The 21094-nt window shown below is 37.5% G+C and overlaps 1 protein-coding gene across 50 annotated transcripts in view; it reads left to right on the top strand.

The window, feature by feature from the left end:
• EIF4G3 (eukaryotic translation initiation factor 4 gamma 3) overlaps positions 1-21094 on the top strand; it is a 356271-nt gene that overhangs the window by 177598 nt on the left and 157579 nt on the right. For 14 of the 50 annotated variants that reach the window (XM_060410714.1, XM_060410722.1, XM_060410716.1 and 11 more), the window contains 3 exons: positions 2480-2575; positions 19612-19791; positions 20594-20708. In XM_060410714.1, coding sequence (XP_060266697.1) covers positions 2546-2575; positions 19612-19791; positions 20594-20708 — 325 coding nt within the window. In that variant the 5' untranslated portion in view covers positions 2480-2545. Of the gene's footprint in view, positions 1-2479; positions 2576-3576; positions 3619-3979; positions 4094-7541; positions 7575-18681; positions 18703-19611; positions 19792-20593; positions 20709-21094 lie in introns of all 50 variants that reach the window. The other 36 variants (XM_060410706.1, XM_060410719.1, XM_060410708.1 and 33 more) reach the window with 9 other exon arrangements.

A 21094-nucleotide genomic window follows, 5' to 3' on the forward strand; every position in this document is an offset into this window, starting at 1 on the left:
AAAGGAATGTTGTGACCAGTCTTGTTTCCAGACCACTAAAATTTTCTCCACATTAGCAAGAACGCAGTTTTGTTTTCTTACCATTCATGTAGCTAATGAAATTGTAGATTTAATTTCATTCAAGAACCAACTTTTCTTTTGCATTTGCAGCCTTACTGGCGCAAGAGGCCAGACTCATGTTAATCTCGGCTTTTGACATGCTTTCCTCACTAAGCTTCATCATTTCTAGTTTTTGACTTAAAATGAGAAAATGGGACTCTTCCTTTCAGTTGACTGCCTGGCGGCCATTGCAGGGTTATTCATTAGCCTGATTTCAGTACTGTTGGGTCTCAGGGAATAGGGAGGCCCAAGGAGAGGAAGAGAAAAGGGGAACAGCTTGTCAGTGGAGCTGTCAGAATACACACAGCACAGGTGGATTAAGTTTGGTGACTTACATGGGCACAATCCATACTGCCCCACAACAGTTGTAATAGTGACATCAAAGATCACTGATCACAAGTCACCGTAGCAAATATAATAATAGTAATGAAAAAGTTTAAAATATGCCGAGAATTAATTACCGAAATGTGACACAGACACGTGAAATGAGCAAGTGATCCTGGGAAAATAGAGTTAATAATCACGTTTGTGTGGTTCAGGGAGCCATATTCAGTGTCTTGTAATGACCTGCAATAAAAAGAACTCTGAAAAATAATTACATGTAGATATATATAACTGAATCACCTGGAAACTAATACAGCGTTGTAAGTCAGCTGTACTTGAAATAAAAAAAGATTGACATGCTTGATGTTGGGTTCCTGCAAACTTTTAATTTGTAAAAATCACAGTATCTGTGAAGTGAAATAATGTGAAGCACAATAAAATCAGCTGTGCTTTTGATACACAGTATATAAAATAAAACCTACAATTTGTATCGTATATCCCTCTTTCAGTAACATTTCTGTGAAATAGCAGTTTTAAGTGTGCTATATATCTTCCCAAAACATCTTTTTAAGTATCCTGTTTGTATATATAGAAAAATACTGTACAAACAGGGTTTTTATTCTGACTAATTCTGTGATTTGCTTATGTCACTAATATTATAGATATCTTTCCATGATAGTTTATATAGATTTTCCTCATTTTTTTCTTACCTCAAAAATTACACTACATTCTCTCTTTGGTTGAATATAGTGTACTTTAACCTCTCTTTTATAAATGGAATATGTAGTTCTTCTTTATTCTTTGCCATCATGAATTTATCCTTAGGGTAAATTTTTCGAGATGGAATTGTGGAGTCAATGTACAAGCTTATTTTAAATTGGGTGAGTATCAGATCTGATAGAGGCTTGAAAGGCTGTGGCTGCTTAATTTCTAAATTAGATTTGTGTGTGTCTGCACACATGCTCAGTACGAACTTCGCCTTTATGCTGTTCTTTATTTAAGGGGAAGTGAGCGTTTTAAAGCAGGAATGCTAACCTTTCATCTCCATGTAGTGTGCGAAGTGCCTTGAATTGTGTGTGAAGCGTATTAAGAGCTCTCTAAATTCTATAATTGTTTGCTGAATTTCCTTCTTTCATATTTTGAAAATTGAAACTTCTTACTAATTTTTTTCACATACCCTTATTTTGAAAACTGTCAGCATCTGGACCTAAGATGCTCTTAGTATGTTCTGTGTTACATGGAATTCATTCTCAAATTTCTATCTTTAATTGTCCCAGTTAACTGTTTTTTAAATAGTTATTATTCTTAAGGGTTATATATGCAGTACAACGTGTGTTTTGATTAGCTTGTCTTCCTTCACTGGCATTTCCTTAACAGATTGTCAATTACCACCACTTCCTATTTTTTGTCAGTACGTCCAGTTAATAAAAATGATTAACTTAGGAGCTTTCATTGACACTTGGAAATAGTAATGAAAAGGAGACTATGTCTGTACCTCTTGTAAACTTCTACAGTGAACTGGATTGCCATGTAAATATAAAGTACTCATGTACACATCCTCGGAGAAGTAAATCTTTGTGATAACTTTGAAGGTATTTGAAACGGAAAAGTATAAGTAAAATCTGTGGTAACTATGCTATCTAGGTTGGTCATAACTTTCCTTCCAAGGAGTAAGTGTCTTTTAATTTCATGGCTGCAATATACCACTAACTATATATTGAAAGTAAGGTAGTGTTCCCCATGTTATCTACAGGTTTACTTTCTGAGGCATCAGTTAACTGTAGTCAACCAGTCTGAAATAAATTATTCATCAGTTTTAAATTGTTCACCATTCTGAGTTGTGTGATGAAATTGTTTCTCATTAGAGATTTAAGATAAATTCTACAAAGATTGCACTGATTCTGAATTGCTGGATATTGTGATAAAGTTAGGTCTTTAAAGACAGCCTGTAAACCACATGAATGAACACTTTTCTAAACTCTTAAACTCTTTGGAATTAAGTTACCTGTGCCATATTTACTCACAGTATGATACTGTTCTTGTCATTCCTTGACAGACCCCTTATCCCTCTGGACAGAATGCAGGTCCAACCACGTTGGTCTATCCTCAAGCTCCTCAGACAATGAATTCACAACCTCAAACCCGTTCTCCGGTAAGTAAGTAGAAGGTTGTTCTAGAAAGTGTTCTCCACCTAAGTTTGTGTTTGTTGTAGCTTAGGTTCTTTTGGTTCATATTTTTATTTGATTTTAGAGATTTATTACAAAGACAGTTTTTAAAATTATTATTACTGTTATTACTGGATAGCATTGCATTTTCAGACCTTTTCTATGGGAATTAAATTTATTAAGAAAAGAACAAATGGAGCCTTCCCCCTCCCCCTTTTTTTTTTGTCCTTTTACTTTTCTGTGTCATTCAAGTTCTGGTTGCGTTCAAGTTCACTTCATTTCAGCTCTTGAGTTTTTGTTTGTACCGTTCAAAATTCAGGAGACATGTAAAGCATGATTTTGAAAATAAATTACATTTCATTAATTGGACTCTGACATTCCAGTGCCTAGGGAAGTACAACTTTTGAATCAGTATTACTAGATCGGTTCTAACTATTTGACTTTATGGACATATGCATGACTTACACCAGTGGTGTATTTATTTCTTCAGATGGTAAATAAATTGTCGTAGAAGTATAAATGCTGTCATCCTCTTTGCTCATCTTTTACATGGATTGCAATAAGTATGGCAAAGACAGAGAATTTACTCAAGGTTCATCCTCTGTTTCACAAAAGTGTGCAGTGGCTTCAGCAGTCCTTTCCTGAGAATGGTGTTTCCTGCCCTGCATGAGTAGCGTTTGCTAGTAGACGCTTCTGTAACATCTCATTGTCTCTCACACCCCAACTTGTATCTCCGCTCTGTGTTTTTCTGAGTACAGGGATCCTCTTTTGGTTCTCCACCTTTGCTTTTTTGCCTGTAGTACAGGACTATTTCATTGCATTAGCTTCTGTTCATTTGATTTTATGCATGAATTTAGGAATATTGAAGTAGATGACAGAATTCCTCAAAGAACTGCAAGGTCATAGACTTCTCCAAGATGTAATCTCTCTTTTATCCTCTTCCTACCTTCCTTTCCCTGTTGCCCTCTTCTTCAATCCCTTTTCTTAGATCCTGGTTCTCCCCCGGGGGTGGAGGAACCATTCTAAAGAGGTGGGACTTTGGTCCTAGTTGCTTGTTTGCTTGTCTAGTTTTTTTTGTTTGTTTGTTTACTTTTTTGCTGCAATGGTCAACAAGATGTCTGATGCAAGTTTTGTTCTGAGAGTGGTTTGGGAATGTGGACACTTGACCACTTGGAGTGGGCCTTGAGATCTCGCCAGATTACTTTAGATAGGCCCCAGTTCTAATCACTAAACATGGAACATTATGGTAAGCTGTTATTGCAAAGAATTCTATGGCCTTTTTAACCCCTCTACGCCTTGTATAATTATTGGGAAAGAAAAGAATTTACATGGTTAGAACTGGCGCAAAACCTGACTGAAGAGCTGCATCTCTAAACCAGTTTTTTTGACAGCCCAGCAGAACAGTGCCAATACATTGCACAGACAACTGGAAGAGGAGGAAGGTTTTGGAACAGACTCCCGTTTACAGGTCCTTGGCTGGAAGAGGCTGGATAAAATACTGCATTGTAAGCAATATAACAAACTGTACTTCTTGCAGGCAGTGGTGCCTCCGGCACGCATTATTTTTGACCACATCCATTTATTGGCTGATGAACACAGGTGCATTGATTGCATCCTCTCTGAAAGTCTAACCTGGCATGGCCGTTTTTGCCAGGCATTATGGGGAAAAGAATAACAAATTGGGTGGGTCTTCTCTATTGGGAATTAGATAGGAGTAATTTGGGGTTTAGAGGGATATCCCTTTGAGATGAATTTGATTTTAAGAGATTAAATTTCTTTTTAAAAGGCTTCTTTTTCCCTCTTTCATTTTATAATTGGTTATCAAAGGGAAAACTGTCTATAGTTGTCAGCCATTTTCTGTGGTCATAAACTATCTTCAGATACTATCCTCTATGCAGTTTTTGCCATCTGCTCTGCTAGTGACCATTACCACCCCATTACTAAAAACCACACACATAACATTCCATCACATACCCCAAAACAAGTGCAAGACTAGCAGACCCTGCACTGCTCTTGCTTGTTGTTTTGGGTCCAGTTTTCTTTATTTCGTTTGTGTTGGTGCTGGGAGGGTGAAGTTGGGTTTGGAATTTGGCAGGATTGCATTTTCTTCTCACATCCCAAGTTGCCATAGTCCAGTCTCATCCATCCCACAGCTACCCCAACTGGTGAGGAGAGGTAAGCTGTTGCACTCAGGAAGGGACTTTTCCCATGGCTTTGTAGAGCAGCTAAAGCTTACTCCATTCTATTTCTGCATTAATGGGCCATTGGCAATTGCACAGTTTAGGCTTTTCTGTTCTTCCCTGGACAGCTGCCTTTGCAATCCAACTGGCTTCAAGTGGCCCCCCTCCCTCCTTGAGGTGATATTTGTGCCTGTATTTCTGCTTGATACTCGTATGTTGTTGGCAGTTTTGTTTAAAAGTAAAAAAAGAAAATTAAATTGAAAAACTATCTATCTGTTCCATTTTCTGGTTGTATTGGAACTATTTTAACTGTAATTTATTTAGCCTCCAAAATAGTGAAATCATTGAATGCCTAATGGGGGGAGGGGGACAGTTTGGCTTTTGCAATAACCTGTAACCATTGGTTATTTTTATATTCTGTGGTGCTAAGTGCCAAAGGTATGTCAATAAATATTGGTCATGCTCAGTTACCAACTGTGCCCAGATGAGTGAGTGGGTGAGAGGGAGCGTGGGTGGCGTTAACATTGGATCTGAGTTCACAGAAGGCTGCTTTCCTTAGTATCTACAGTCCTTACCATCTTAAAAACCCCTCCTAGAAAAAAGAAGCAAAAGTTTTTATTTTTAATATAAGCCAGCAGCAATTACAGTTTGTTCTGTTGCTTACAGTTACCTGTAGGATTAAGACTATTGTCATTACAAACGAAAAACTCAATAGCCAATGGTGACTAGTGCAAAATAGACTAGGGTACTTTCCCACTAACTTTTATTTTTTTAATATTTGTATAATTTTATAAGGTACAAGGTATAAGGCTCATAGGAAGTTCCCTTTTGACTGGAATATTCCAAATTTATAAAGTTTCAATTTTATTGTAGAGCCTAAAAAATGGGGCCTTTCTGTGGAACAGTGATAAGACAGGTACTACTGTACTAAGGTTAATTTTTTCACATGGCCCTTCTCTCCCATTTCCTTCAAAAGTGTCATGAAGAAACATCACACTCCCACCCTCTATGTGAATACCACATGGGTAATATTACCTGTTCTTGAAACTTGATGTCCATAGTTAGAGGTATGATCTGTTTTCTTTTCATAGTTGGAAAACTGAAAATATAAGACTTCAGTTTCTTTGAAGAAAAAATGTTTTGCAAGAAATCTTGCTGCCATTATCATCATTCTGAAAAACTACTTTACATGGTTTTTAGCAAGAATAATGGCTGGCTAACATGCCCTGATCCTATAAGGCATGGAGAGCTTGTTAAGTTATACTGAATAATTTCAAAATGTGTTAAAACAGTTTTCATTACTTGAGCAATAGGTAACATTTTAGCTTCTAAGGTAAATTCTTGATTAGAGCTGTTTTCACTCATCTCCTACATTGTGGCATGTGACCTACTGCAATTTCTTGAAAATTTTTAATATTCAATAGTGACAGTTGAGGAAATAATTCTTATAACTTAAATTCTGAGTACAGGGACTTGTTTCTTAGTTCATCTTCAGTCTTGCTCACCCATAGTAACATGCTAGTGGAAGGAAGGCTCTATTGGAAATTAAACAACTGAAAGAAGATACATATTTTAGCTCCTTAAATGTTTTAAATAAAACCCTTGTGTAGTTTGCATTCAAAACGGCTTACTAAATATTTTCTTTTAACTGTTAAAGAGAATGGTTAACATTTTAGTAGTTAACATGTAGGTAGCCCGTAGGTGCCTGAATAATTTTTCTTTTCTTTTTAGTAAAATCACATTGAAAGTCTGATTTTGCTCTGATGAGTTATTTGATCCTAGAGATTTTGTATTTAAAATTTTATGGGTGAAAAAGCTTTTTCCTCCATTCTCAGTTAGGGAAAGTAAGATTTGGAATATATATTATCCTCTTTCAAATGCTCTGTGGTTTACCTAAAAAGTTTTGTTTTCTTTTGTTTTTGTTCGATATCAGATAGCAGCAGGTACAAGTATGCAGTCTTGTGCTGTTGTGTCTACATAGTAATTGAGAGATTTGACTTCTCTTACTCTTTTTTTTCTTCTTGAGCTTGTAAGAGTACCACTTTGACTACTCATGTTAAAGGATGGTGTTCTTTACCTCTGCTTCGATATGCCTGGTATTAAACTTTACTAGTTCATTGAATTTAAATATATATAATTATTTATATATTTACATTTATATATTATAAATATATATATATTTATATGTTTATATATTTATAATATATATGACAAATTTTAGTCTTTAACTCCAAGAAACGAAGATAGTGAAATTTCCATTTCATGTGTGAGATACCCTGTTTAACTTAAATAAATTTGAACTCTGTCCTGTTACATTCTTTATTTTCTGCTGGACATTATAATTACCTCCTGGCTATTTCTTGTAATGGGAAAGCATTTCTCATTCCCTGCAGTTTTATCAGTTGCATAAGCATAGTTGACTTTTCATATGTTTGTCTTAATATAACCACTTAGTGTTTCAAACTTTCTTTTGTTTTATTTTAGGGTTTTAAAAAGATTCCTATCAGAGAAGCACTCTTATGTGCATAACAGCTTAGCTGTTTCTCTCCCAGCTGATAAATGGCAAACTATTTCTGATAGAGGTGTTAACTTGTTGAATCTTCTCAGTACCTGTCTGTCACTGTCCTGCAGCAAAGCTTTGACTGTTTGTGTTTTTTTTCTTCTTGTGGGTTTTATTTCTTTCAGCATATTGTGTGAAATTTTGGTTTTTTGTTGTGGTGTTTCTGACTCTTTGTGCCTTTCCTTTTGTGTTTGTTTTCCCTCCTTTTCTCAGTTTGCAGCGGGGCCTCGACCTGCCCATCATCAGGTACTGTACCCTTGCCCCTTCACTATTACCCTGAACTAGTAGGTGGGGGCTTTAGTAGTTTCTGGCTCTGAGAATGCTGCCATTCCATGGACCCACTCAAGCTCCTCTTCAGGAGTGGCTTCAGGACTTCCCTGGTGGTCCAGTGGTTCAGACTCTGCACTTCCCATGCAGAGGGTGCAGGTTCCACCCCTGATTGGAGGACTGAGATCCTACATACCTTGTGGGTTGACCCCCACCCCCCAAAAAAGAGTAGTTTTGCTCTGATTTAATACAGTTCTCTTTATTTTTCACTGATTGCATAGCATTTTGTTATTAGCAAACCAATTTTCTTCTTTTTACAACACAGTTTAATAATAAAGAGTTTCTTTACTTTCCAAAAAAAAAAATTGCTCTGAATTTATAGAGAACTTTGGAAGTGTTTAGATATTTTAAGCCCTTACTGATTTTGTGGATATCTGCAGTAAGTTTAAATTTAACTGAATGGAATAGGCAACATTCTAAGAGTTTTCTGTTAACTAACTTTCTGATGTAACTTGTATTGATGTGTATATAATAGTACTAGTATTTCTAAAACCACTTAATCTCAGTTACTAACGTAGACCTAATAAATTGATAAACAATAATATACATTCATTTGCTGCATAGTTACCTTTATTTTTAGCAAATATAGAAAATTGATACCTTATTTATTTTTAGCCTATTCTTTTAAATGAAGTTATTATGTAAATTAAAGTTTCAAAAATGTGTGTGCAGACACTAGTTTATTTAGCAGGAATATACTAGAGGGAATGGTTTGAGAGAAAGAAAAAGAGTTATAGGGTTTTTCTCCAAAGTATTCTGAAACATTTTCTCATTTTATGGTAGAAAGAGCCTAGGCTCATCTAAATTCTAAATCTGATAGATCTACCGTGTAACTGGCTGAGTTAAGCAGTTCTTTTTCTTAGCCTCAGTTTCCTTGTGTGTAAAGTGGGGATAAATACCCTTTACATTAGAGATAATATATGTAAGTCATCTGACATAAAATCAGCAGCCAGTAAGTGTTAGCTGTTTTTAATATTGTCATGCAACTTAGTATGGTTTGATAAAATGAAAGAAATATTAGCAGTGTTTACCTATGGTATCGTATTGGATGTTACTTAATTGAAACCTTTAATTGTCTAGCAGTGATTTAATAAAAGGCTCTACTTCTCAAAATACGGTTTTCCAATCTAGATGGTGTAAAAACCAAATAAATTCTGAGGTGTTAAAAAAGATATTTGCAGGAGGACTCAGAGGTGGTTGTATGAAATGGATGGCAGTTCTTTGGGATTGATAAAGAAATAAAACTTGGGGTAGTTTTTACTTGATAAAGGTAGCATTGTTGAAGTGCTTTAAGAGCTTGGAATTCGGTGTCAGCTGGACCTCGGTTTATAGCTTGGTGGTCTTGGGTAAAGTGCTTACTGCTCTCAGGCTCCGTTTTCTCATCTACAAAACGGGGATAGTATCAGTACCCTCCTTGGACTAATGCGAAGATATGTGTGAGAAAATACAAATAACATGATTAGTGGAGTGTTTGGCATATACTATGAATCTGGTGGATAGATTACTAATTATGAAAAAGATAATCTCTTAGGTTAAAAAAGGTTGATTATACATTTAAAAAAAAATAGCAAATCTACTCAAGAGCCATAGAGTCAAGGTTTACATTTTAATCAGGGATAAAGCCAGAATTCCTGACAGAGAGAAAGCTGAAAGATCTCTGTTGAAGACACAGAGTGAAAAAACTAGTGACTCAACAAAAAAGTTTCTGAGGGCCTTGATACAAGGCTTAGTGTTTCTATTACTCGAGTTCAGTTGCAATGGTCCTCAAATTGGGATGTTTAAACCTTTATATATTGTCAGCTTTGGGAAAATCTAGTTCTTAAAAACTTTCTTCTGAGTCTAAAGGCTTGTGATGCATTTTATCTTTTTAAAAAATTTAACAACCAAGCAAAACTTTTAAGAACTCTTTCTGAGAAAAGGTGAATTTCTATCCTGAAATCATTTTTCATGTGTAATGTGTCTCAGAAAATGTATTGTCAGATCAGTCCTTTATTTATCTGTAGGATGATGGTTGTGAAATTCCAGCATATTTCAGCCATTAAAAGGTAGAACTATATATGTGTGTATATTTATTATTTATCCATTATCAAGAAACCCACACTGGTTCTTGAAGATGGGTTATTGAGATACAACATAAACCCAGAGCATTGCTTTCGGATCCAAAAACTTCAGGTAGCTGGGTGCTTTTACTCTGATATTCTTCCTTTTTAAACACAAATTAAATTTTTTTCCCTTGTTCCTCACAGAATTAAGTAAGGAAATACACAGCATTGACTCAGGCTGCTGCAGTAGCTACTTTGGAGATGTGGAGCAGGGGAGAGAGTGGTTGGAGTGGGACTGTGGGCATCAGGAAGCTTGACCCAGTGTTGTGGGATGCCTTCGAGGACTTCGTTAGGAACAGTATGCATCTTGTATTCATGGATGGAGGGGCCAGTTTGGCTTGTTCTCCTATAGAATTAGTATTGGCATTTTGGATGGAATAACCAGTTATGAAAAATTGCTCTCTATATTGTAGTTCCTTTAGCAACCTTTGGGTTAATACATGCCAGTGGAATTCCTACAGTGACAGTTTAAGAAACAAAATGAAAAAAATACCTCCATACGTTTCCAGATACCCTGTATGGAAGTGGTACTATTTCTCATTTAAATATGACTGGCTGAAGTCTGTATTTAAGACATCTCCTCGGACCTAAACCCTGAGAGTTTCATGGAGAAGGAGATGCTCATGATTCGAAACAAGGCATAGAGAGGCTTGCATAATGAAAGCAGTACTGTTGAAAACAAATGTTGAAGGCATACAGAAAAGAGATTTTTTTAGGGAAAATATTTTATGTCCTGGGATATTTTTGTGGTTTTTTGTGATTAAGACTCAAAGTTGAATGAAGACCCCCATTTTTTTTTCTTCCCATCTGTAGCTGTTTGCTTTGGCCAGAAAGAATTGAATCAAGGGTTAGAGTCAGTTTTGATTAGTTAGAATTAGTGAATAGATTCCTCAGTTCTCCTTTATTACATTATTTGTCAGTGGCTACCTTTCCAGTCATGTATCCTTTCATTGCTTTGATCTCATTTTTTTTTTTCTTTTTATGAAACAGTTTGGTGCTGGATGATGTTTTGATGTTTCTAAAGTCCTGTAGTACATATATAACTTTCCATAGATGTTTAGTAACAATTGTTTCCATAAACTGTTGACTAAAAATGATGCACAAGGTGAGAGTTGTGGGTTAAGTTTTACTTGCGGCCAAATGAGGATTAAAAGCCCTGGAGACAGCATCTTAGATAGCTCTGAGAAACTGCTGCAAAGAGGCAGCGGGGAGGATCAGTGTATAGTGATTTTTGGTGAAAGGGGAGTACATTCAATCAAGCACACAGTTTTTTGGAGAAGATTGTTGCTAGTCTCTGTTGCTAGTCTCATGAAGGTTACTGCTAGTCATGAGGAGCAGACATCACCACAAATAATTTTAGTGCTTTTCTAGTTGTGAGGTGTAAGAGTTGCTTCTTCTGAAACTGTCTTCCTAAGGCCTGTTCTGCCAGTTTTTCCCAGAGCACAGAGGGCCTCATTCTTGATCTCCACCCTGAACTCCTTTCAGGGTGTGTTGAAGGTCAGTGGCTGCAGCAGTCTGATTTAGTCCTTATGGAGGCAGATGGCAGGTGCCAATTTTTAGTTGGCGAAATGTTGCAAAGAAAAAAGGATAGTTATTTAGATGAGCTATTTGAAGGAAATTCCTTACGAAAACACCGTCATCCAGTTGAGTAATCTGGAACTTATATATTTTTTTTCTTCTTTGTGAGATGAAGTTGTCAAAATTGAAGTGGAACAACAGGATTTTGGGTAGTAAACATTTTTAGTTTCAGAGAACCAAAAAACTGGTGTAGGAAGTGTTTGTTTCTTAGAACTGCTTTCATTTAACAGATCTTTCCGTGATCTTCTTAAGCGCCCCGCCAGGGCTCTGTTTGAGTCCCTCAAGTCAGGGGGATCCTGTGTTCTGAGTAAGGTTGTGCCAGCCACATCATCTTCCTGGTACAGTTCATTTTTGGCTTTTGCGGGGAGTCTTTGGCGTAGTAATGATGTTCTTACTCTTTTTGCACTTTATAATCTGAAGAGAGCTTTAGCTTAGAATAACAGTAAAAGAAGCAGTCCTAACTTATTTTATATGCAAAACACTCTTGGCTTTAGAAATATGTCAACTATTTTTATTCCAATGTTTGGAAATCCCGAGGTACCTAGAAGCTGAAAGAACAGAACGTACACCCAGAACTAAAACAAGTGGCTTGGTATAATGTAGATCTGGTCTTTGAGGATTGTGCAGCTGTGGTTTAAAGTTACTGATGTCCCTGTCCTTATTCTACTTCTGAATTTCACAAGAACTATCAAGTGTTGGTTTTATACCATGGCTGAAGAGTCTTTGCATTTTGAGGTAATTTAAATTGTTCATGGAACAAAAACATTTTGCAGTGTATTGATATATGATTTTAGTTCACATTGTGTTCAAAGGAATTGGATTTAGCATTAATAAATAATAAACTTCATAAAACTTAACAGTGTTTGGCATCAAAGAATTGTTACCTGGTGGCAGGCGTTGAAACTATGCACGTTTTCCTATTGTAATTTGGTTGTTTTGGCAAAACGATTTTTTAAAAAGGAAGAAACAGTTGGCTTGTATTCCATCCTCTCTATTGTGACCTCTAAAGGTTTCTGTACTCAAAGTTGTGCGGTTAAAATTGATGTCCTGGTCCCTGGTAGAGAAATTTTGTATTGCTCTAGGCAGTTTCTTAGATTTGGAAAATAAACTAAATGAAGGTTTTGAATTTGCCTCTAGGGTCAGACCTGGCATATCAGAGTTTAATGGATAGAAAATCTGACTAAGCATCTGTGCAGTCTTATTACCAGAACTCTTGTATTTTTCAGAGCTTAATGTAGGCCAGTGATGGGCAGTTTTATCTGGTACCTAACTCACAAGGAGTTACAGAGTAGCAGCAGAGACAGTGACGAAAATATAGGTTGGGAGTTGTCATAGCTGGGATTCAGTCTAACCTTTACTGTAAACTGACCTTTGACCTCAGCTTAATCTGTAAAATGGGTAAAACATGAAGTAATACTTAAGTATTATAATAAGAGCATGCATTTCCTAAGGGCATTGTGATAATTAAAAGTACCTGCCTGTCACAGTGTCTGACACATACTAGGCCCGTGGTAAGTGTCAGTTTCCTTTAGCAGTGAGATACCTTCCCCTTTCACTGAGCTATTTTTACCTGTGAATGAGGTGTTCTACAAGGATGTTTCTGTCTCCCAGACTCTGCATTGTGATCTGACAGAATCCTTGCTTGTTCCTGACAGAATTCTTCGGGACTTCTTTCCTCCATCTGACATGCGCCTCTGAGGAGCACTGTCTAATAGACCTTTGTGTGATGAGGCCCATCTTCTGTATCTGTGCTGCTCACTGTGGCAGCTACTAGTCGTGTGTCGCTGTTGAGTGCTTGAATTATGCATTGTGGCCTAAGAACTCAATTTTTAATTAAATTTTAATTTAAGTAACCACATATGATTAGTGGCAGCCTATTGAACAGCTCAGCTATAGGGCTTAATTCCTTAGGTCTAATCTCCTAATTCTTAGTGAAATCTAAATTATCTGATAATATAGGCTATGTGCAGGAAAACACAAAGAATTTTAAATGAATAACCTTCATTATAAATTGTTGTAAGTCAGCAGAACATCTGATTTGTACTTGAGTGATATCCCATTATGTGGACTCTTTCATTTCAGTTCAGTCACTCAGTCATGTCCAACTCTTTGCGACCCCATGAATCATAGCACATCAGGCCTCCCTGTCCATCACCATCTCCCAGAGTTCACTCAGACTCACGACCATCGAGTCAGGGATGCCATCCAGCCATTTCATCCTCTGTCGTCCCCTTCTTCTCCTGCCCCCAATCCCTCCCAGCATCAGTCTTTTCCAATGAGTCAACTCTTCGCATGAGGTGGCCAAAGTACTGGAGCTTCAGCTTTAGCATCATTCCTTCCAAAGAAATCCCAGGGTTGATCTCCTTCAGAATGGACTGGTTGGATCTCCTTGCAATCTAAGGGACTCTCAAGAGTCTTCTCCAACACCACAGTTCAAAAGCATCAATTCTTTGGCGCTCAGCCTTCTTCACAGTCCAACTCTCACATCCATGCATGACCACAGGAAAAACCATAGCCTTGACTAGACGGACCTTAGTCGGCAAAGTAACGTCTCTGCTTTTGAATATACTATCTAGGTTGGTCATAGCTTTTCTTCCAAGGAGTAAGCCTCTTTTAATTTCAAGGCTGCAATCACCATCTGCAGTGATTTTGGAGCCCCCCAAAATAAAGTCAGCCACTGTTTCCACTGTTTCCCCATCTATTTCCCGTGAAGTGATGGGACCAGATGCCATGATCTTCGTTTTCTGAATGTTGAGCTTTAAGCCAACTTTTTCGCTCTCCTCTTTCACTTTCATCAAGAGGCTTTTAGCTCCTCTTCACTTTCTGCCATACTCTTTACCACTTGTCTTTTTCTAGCTCATCAGAAAATCATAACACTATTATTTTTCCTTGCATGCTTTTTTTAAAAAAATGATATTAACCTAAAAATTCTTAATTGAGAATCTTACTGTTTATCCCTCCAGTAGGTTGAACTATCAATACATATGCAAAAAACTAGGGATTTCAGAAGCATAGTTTTGATATGTTTTTATTGCTTTGCAAATTAATAAGTAAGTTCTCAGTGGTTTTAGACTTTGGAAGAACTAATGTGACTGAATAAGTTTTTTATAATTGCTGAAAATGAATAGGTGTTTTTCAAAGAATTTCTGACTGTTATATAGTTTTTTTTTTTTTTAGAGATGTCTTTGTCTTTTGATAATGTTAGAGAACAGATTCATAAGAAATGTTATATTCTAATTGACAGCATCTTGGGAATTCCCTGGAGGTCCAGTGGTTGGCTTCATTGCAGGGCCTGGATTCAGTCCTTGGTCAAGGAACTAAAATCCTGCAGGTTGCACAGCACATACCCCCCCCCCCCCCCAACAACACCCCTACCACCACCACCAAAAAAAAGAGAAATGGACATCATCTTCAAAAAGCAATATGACAGATGTTGTTGGCCAGGAAACTATGGTAAAGGTATAAATACTGTGTCAGAGGTAACATTTTCTTTTTTGCTTCTACAGTGTTTCTGTGAAGATCAGCAATCTTGCAATCTTGAGTCCCCTATAAAGTCAGCCTCTTGTTTTCAAGGTATCCTAGCCCTTTGGAGCTACCCAAAGTATCACCTCAAATGGCGCTGTCCTCTTCCTCTTCCATTTTCCTGGCATACTAGTGGGCCATACTAGTGAAAGACTGAAGACTAAACAGATTGCTTGGAGATAATATTACGTTGTACAAGGTTCTTCTCTTCTTGACTGTCTCATTTCAGCATTTTTATCAATGACTTGGATTAATGCCTTGCCTGCCGATTGGCTGATGGTGATGTAGTTTTGACATTACATGACATATTTCGAATACAGAAGATTCTATACAATCTGAAATGATGGGTTGAAATTAGCCAGATAAATTTTCAAAGGAATAAAACACTTGATTCCTATATGAGATTCAAATTAACAACTGTAAGAGTACACAGAGAAGTGAAGAGTATGACTTATTGCCAGGTTATGTATAAAGAAGATTAAAGAGTTTAAGATGATTGTAACTCAGTACTAATTGGTAGTAAAATGTTTTGACAAAGGAGCTCCTGTGATCCTTGTTCATTAATGGAAGCATAATTGGCCAGAATAAAAGAGAGAGATTGTTCCTTTATTCTGCAGCAGATACTTATTGAGTGAGGGCCTGGCACACTCTGGGCAGACCTGGATATTTATATTCAGCTCTCTACGTTGAGAACTTTGAGCAGTGGGAGAAAATTGAGGGGAAAAGAGTAAGCTGTTTAGGGAATTTAAAAATCTTAGTTGGAACGACAAGGGGTGCAGAGTGGTGATTGACCTGGAACAAAAAATAGTGATAAGTTGCCAGCAATGGCAGGTTGTCACTTACAGAGAGGAAGGATTCGACTTCAATGTGAGTTTTGGGAGGGTAGATGTCAGACCAGAGGATAGGTGGTTCAGAAACTTTGGAGCCAATAGAAGGAAGAACTTTTGTGGTGTCAGAATTCCCATTTAACAACACAGTGGAACTGTGTTGAGTTGCTAAGTCTGATAACCCCAAAGGCATGTCATTTAAGAGATTCAAACATAAGGTATATGGTTAGACTAAATGGCCTGTACTGTGCTTCCAGAAACAGGACATCTTGCTTCTTTTAATGATTCTTCAGCACTCAGTGGAGAGGAAAAAGTATTCAGAAGCATTGCAAGCAGTTTGGGAAAGCCTGTTCACATCCACACTTTTCACTAACCTATGGTTTGCTGCCATGCCTGTCCAGTGTTAAATCTAATGCTATATTTACAGTTGAATGGTTAAGAGGGAAGAGAATCCATATCTTTTTATTTCTTTGCATGTCCAGCCATTATACCTTTTCCTCTGTGTGTGTGTGAGAGAGATAGAGAGACAGACAGAGAGATGTGTTTTTTTTTTTTTAAAGAAGAAACAAGATCCAAGTAGCCTGTCATTGTAAAAATCTTAGTGCAATAAAGTTGAGTAAATGTAGGCCTGTTAAATGTACCAGGGATAAGAAAAAATGTATGAACAAGTTTCACTAACTCTGAAGGAAATAGAGAATTAAGGGGTCTTGTAGGAAGAAGAAATTTGTTTTCCTGACTGATATACATGAGTTTTCATGAAGTGATTGATGGGGTGTTTTTGTTACCAGTAATCAATTTTGATTGATGTGCTACCTGTTAGTATAGTTTGATAAATGTCCTGGCATATGCCTTCAGCTTTTGAAAGAATTCTTCTGACTGACGTATCACGTTTGATATTACAAAGGATATTCCGTTTCATGAGAGGTAGAGTGTGTAACAGTTACAAGTACAGCCTCAGAACCTGATTATATTCAAATTATACATGGGAGACCATTAGGATGTTACTAATCCCCCCATCCCCCTCAATTTCCTCATATATCTATCTAATAGTAGTGTTAATAATAGTATCTGCCTTAGAGATTTGTAATGAAGATTATCTTAATATGTATGTAAAGTGTTGAGAGTGGTACCTGGGAACTGAAAGTGCTATATGAATCTTTATTGTTGGTATTCAGTGTGCATGTGTAATGCATTTTTTTAGTTTCAAAGCTGAAGTCTTAGTTTATTTCTAAAAAAGTGTATTGTATGTCCACATAAACACAAATTTAGTCTTTTACTGGCTCAGGTATATGTTATTAAGAGTATCATTAGAAACATTTGTTAGTTTCTCTTTCAAAAGAGCTAAAGCGAACAGTCTTATCCTGTTCAGAAATCTCCTTGAGTAAAATGTAATCTCAGTTATTCTAGACGGGCTGGTTAAAAATTCCAGCAGAACAGGTAGAAGATAGTGGTAAGAAAAGTGATTATGGGAAAACTGAACCTCTATCTATTTTTCTTGTTCTGCGTAAGTTAATGGAATAGTTTCCTTTCTCCCTCTAGCCCCCTCACCTCCCCATAGCACCATGTGTCTTCAAAGGCAATGAGTACTTTGACAAAATTAGTTGGTAATAACCACAGTGGATCTGTCCGTTTGATCCTCTCTTTGTCTTGGCTGCCCTCTAGAGTTCATGGAAGGGAATCTTACAGAATTAATCGTATCCAGTGTGCCTGACATTCAGGAGTGCTCAGTGTATTGAGCCAGATGAATGACCCTGCTCTCCTTGAGTCTTGTAACAGCTTTGTGGCTCCTGATACATATAGTGCGTTACAAAAAACACTTGGGTTCATTCCTGAAGTTTGTTTACAGCTCACATTGTTGATGAAAAATAGATTCTGTCTACTGTGTAATTAAGAGAAGTGAAGTCTAGCATGGAAAGTTTACTAGTCCAGTGTTCCTGATTTTAATTGACAGAAATTCTTGTGTCTGTCACCAAAACTGTGTCAGTAGAGATAATTTGAAGACTGCTGTCTCTGTAATCCAGCCCAGGCTCCTCCTGTATTATCACCCTTGCCTCTCGAATTTTCTTTTCATCTTCACCCACTGCTCTCTGGTTTTCCCCATTCACTTCATTCTCCTTCTGTACCTTCCTGTCTGTTCCTTGTCTGTGCCTTATTCTCTTTAGGGTTTTCTTTGCCCTGGGATATGAGGGCTGAATGCGGATGAGCCTTGGGCACTGGATCCCAGGTCTTCCAGTTCAACACAAGATGAAAAGTTACTTCCTACTACCTGTGGGTAGCTTGATACTCAAGAGTAGGACATGATGAAACCTGAGCAGGCCCAGAGGTCAAACTTGCCTTTATTAGGACCAGTAGCAACACTCACATCTGGAATCCTAAGACAACTCGGGAGATTTTGGAGCTGAACATTTTTAGACTACTACTGTATTTCCCATTTTAAACCTGTAGGTGGCCTCTTACATACCTAGTTAGTTGAAAAGAGCAAGTTTCTGTCATAAGGAGTCAGGTAAAAGTTGACAAGTTTAGGTATTTCTTAGGACTTTCTCAAACTTGAAAGTAACCAAATGGCACTCCTGCTGTTAACGCTCATCTCTACTCAAGATGAAAAGTAGGTCTTAGCTAAATAACTAATGTTGCATCATATCATGGGAGTCCATGAGAGCCAGGAGTAGTCCTCAGTAGTTCTAGCTGTGCTTGTCCGCTAAGCAGACATTTCCTTCCAAGCTGTTAAGACTTGTGGCTATACTATTAGAATATTTCTGCCTCTGGATTTATTTACTTGGATTGAATGTCACTTGATTCTTCAGTTCCATGTGCCCTTGAATTCTCAAGTGGAGAACTGTCATTCTGGCTGTCTAATCTTCCTTCTCCTCCTATGGTTACTGAATAGAAAGATGTTTTTGCTGAGCTGCATGCTATGTCCTGCCCCTTTACTGACCTGTAAGCTTTTCCATTGGCTTTCTTTCTGTTTCCCGCTGCTTTCTTGCTTCATAATTGAAGGGAGGATTCAGACCCATCCAGGTAACAAACTACTGGTTCTGCATGGCCTCCTTATTTCTCCATTCCCTTATTGTTTTAAGAGTGAGATTGATTGTGTGCTGATGAATACGTGCACTCACAGTGGGAATTTCCTATTGGTATATTGTTTCAAGGCTTTTAAGCCCGCAGTGAGAACCATAAATAACCACAAGTACTGGTTGCCATTTGAAAGTTCCTTCTAGACCATTCTCAAGCCTGTCTAGATTTTCTACTTTTATCGCAAACTGTTTGAGAAAGCAAAACTGGGTTCAGTTCCGTATGAGATTGCCACTGTTTTCAGAATGAAGGCTTTTCCTATTATATGTCAAGGCTTTTCCTATTATAGCATGTGACACCCTCACAGATAATTTTAATTTAATTTGACCTTGAAAAACTGAGATGAAAATTTTAATGTCCAGACAGATTTTTGTTGTTGTTGTTATTCTAAATGCTTTATAAATGACTTGACTGGTATTTTTTTAGGGGACTACTTTAGCTTCTAATAAGTTGATAATGAGCCATCAACTCTTCATGAAAGCAAGAATGCTTTTATATAATACAGCAGAACAGCTTTGAGAGACATACCAACTACCCCTTTTGTTGTATTTTACCGCATGTTTTCACATTAATCATTTGTGGCATAGAACTTTTAGTTTCAATTAGTTGAGACTTCATTTTAAAAGTGAAATTGCCCTGCTGTCTTTAAATGAGTGACAATGTTGATCAAAACTTGAATTAGTGTGGCTGTGCCTCATGTAGAATGTTTTTTTTGTGAAATGTATTATTGTATTTCTTATTCAAGTTATTAAGATTTTTGTTAGTGGAGAAAAGGAGAAAGCTCACGATAGTAAAATTTATATACTGCCTTTTGTAAAAATAAATAAATAAATATTTTTTTTCTCCCCTCCTCAGTTTTTCCAGAGGCCTCAAATACAGCCTCCTAGAGCTACCATCCCGAACAGCAGTCCTTCCATTCGTCCTGGTGCACAGACACCCACTGCAGTGTATCAGGCCAATCAGCACATCATGATGGTTAACCATCTGCCCATGCCGTACCCAGTGCCCCAGGGTCCTCAGTACTGTATACCACAGGTAAAGTATCTCTCAGATCCACGTGGTCCATCAGTTGTAGTGTGGGGATTAACTCAGATTCTCACCAGGGGGAGCAAGAAGGATGGTTGATGGCATCGGTTTTTAGTGATGTGTGAACTTTTTTGTTGGATATAAGTCTAAGCCATTTTGTCATTTTTCATAATATTGTAAGGAGGTATTTTTTCATCTCTTGAAATTTTCTAAGATGATAGAGAAGTTGTTTTTATATCCTATCTTTCCCCCAGTCCCTTACCCACAGTCAGTTGCTCTAAAGTAGACTCAGTAACTAGCTGTCCAGTGATGTTGTTCAGCGTTGTTGAAAGCTGTCAGCCTGAAATAGTTCTTCAGTGAGCTGATATCTGCCTGTGCTCTCATTTGCTATATGACTGTTCATAAGGTGCACCTTTTTCTTCATCCTCATTGCATCTTTTTTAAAATTGAAGTATAGTTGATTTACAGTACTGTGTTAGTTTCAGATGTATGGCAAGTGATTCAATTATACCTACATATATTCATTTTTTTAGTTCCTTTCCATTATAGGTTATTATGAGATACTGAATTTAGTTCTCTGTATATACAGTAAATCCTTGTTGTTTATCTACTCATTGCATCTTAATGGACAGCAATCATTTCGAATGTGTTTAACAAAGTGACTTTACCTCCTTTAAATAATTCTCTCTCTCTCTCTCACACACACACACACACACACACACACACACACACACACACACACACACCTTTATTTTTCCATAGTAAGCTACTTTCATGTTATTTATTAGTGTCTGTAATTCTTCTCTTCTAGTACCGTCACAGTGGCCCTCCATATGTTGGGCCACCACAACAGTACCCGGTTCAACCACCAGGACCAGGTCCTTTTTATCCTGGGCCAGGACCTGGGGACTTCCCTAGTGCTTATGGTAAGTGTGAAAATTTGAGCAATTTCTGCTAGTTTGTTGTGGTCATTCCATTTTGTTGTGTAGCAGGACAGTTTAGATAGTGAGATTTGGTGGCGTAAAAGTGAAAAAGTGTTAGCGCACAGTTGTGTCCAACTCTCTGCGACCCCATGGACTGAAGCCCATCAGACTCCCTGTCCATGGGATTCTCCAGGCCAGAATACTGGAGTGGGTTGCCATTCCCTTCTCCAGGGGATCTTCCCAGCTCAGGGATCAAACCCAGGTCTCCTGCATTGCAGACAGATTCTTTACCATCTGTACCACAGGGAAGGACTTTTAAACAAAATGTTGCAAACAGTTGTAGACCTGAAAGCTTTGTTTTAAGAGAGTGGAGTATAAGGAAAGAGTGT

Source organism: Ovis aries, chromosome 2, assembly GCF_016772045.2.
Source record: "Ovis aries strain OAR_USU_Benz2616 breed Rambouillet chromosome 2, ARS-UI_Ramb_v3.0, whole genome shotgun sequence".
Classification (NCBI taxonomy): Eukaryota; Metazoa; Chordata; class Mammalia; order Artiodactyla; family Bovidae; genus Ovis; species Ovis aries.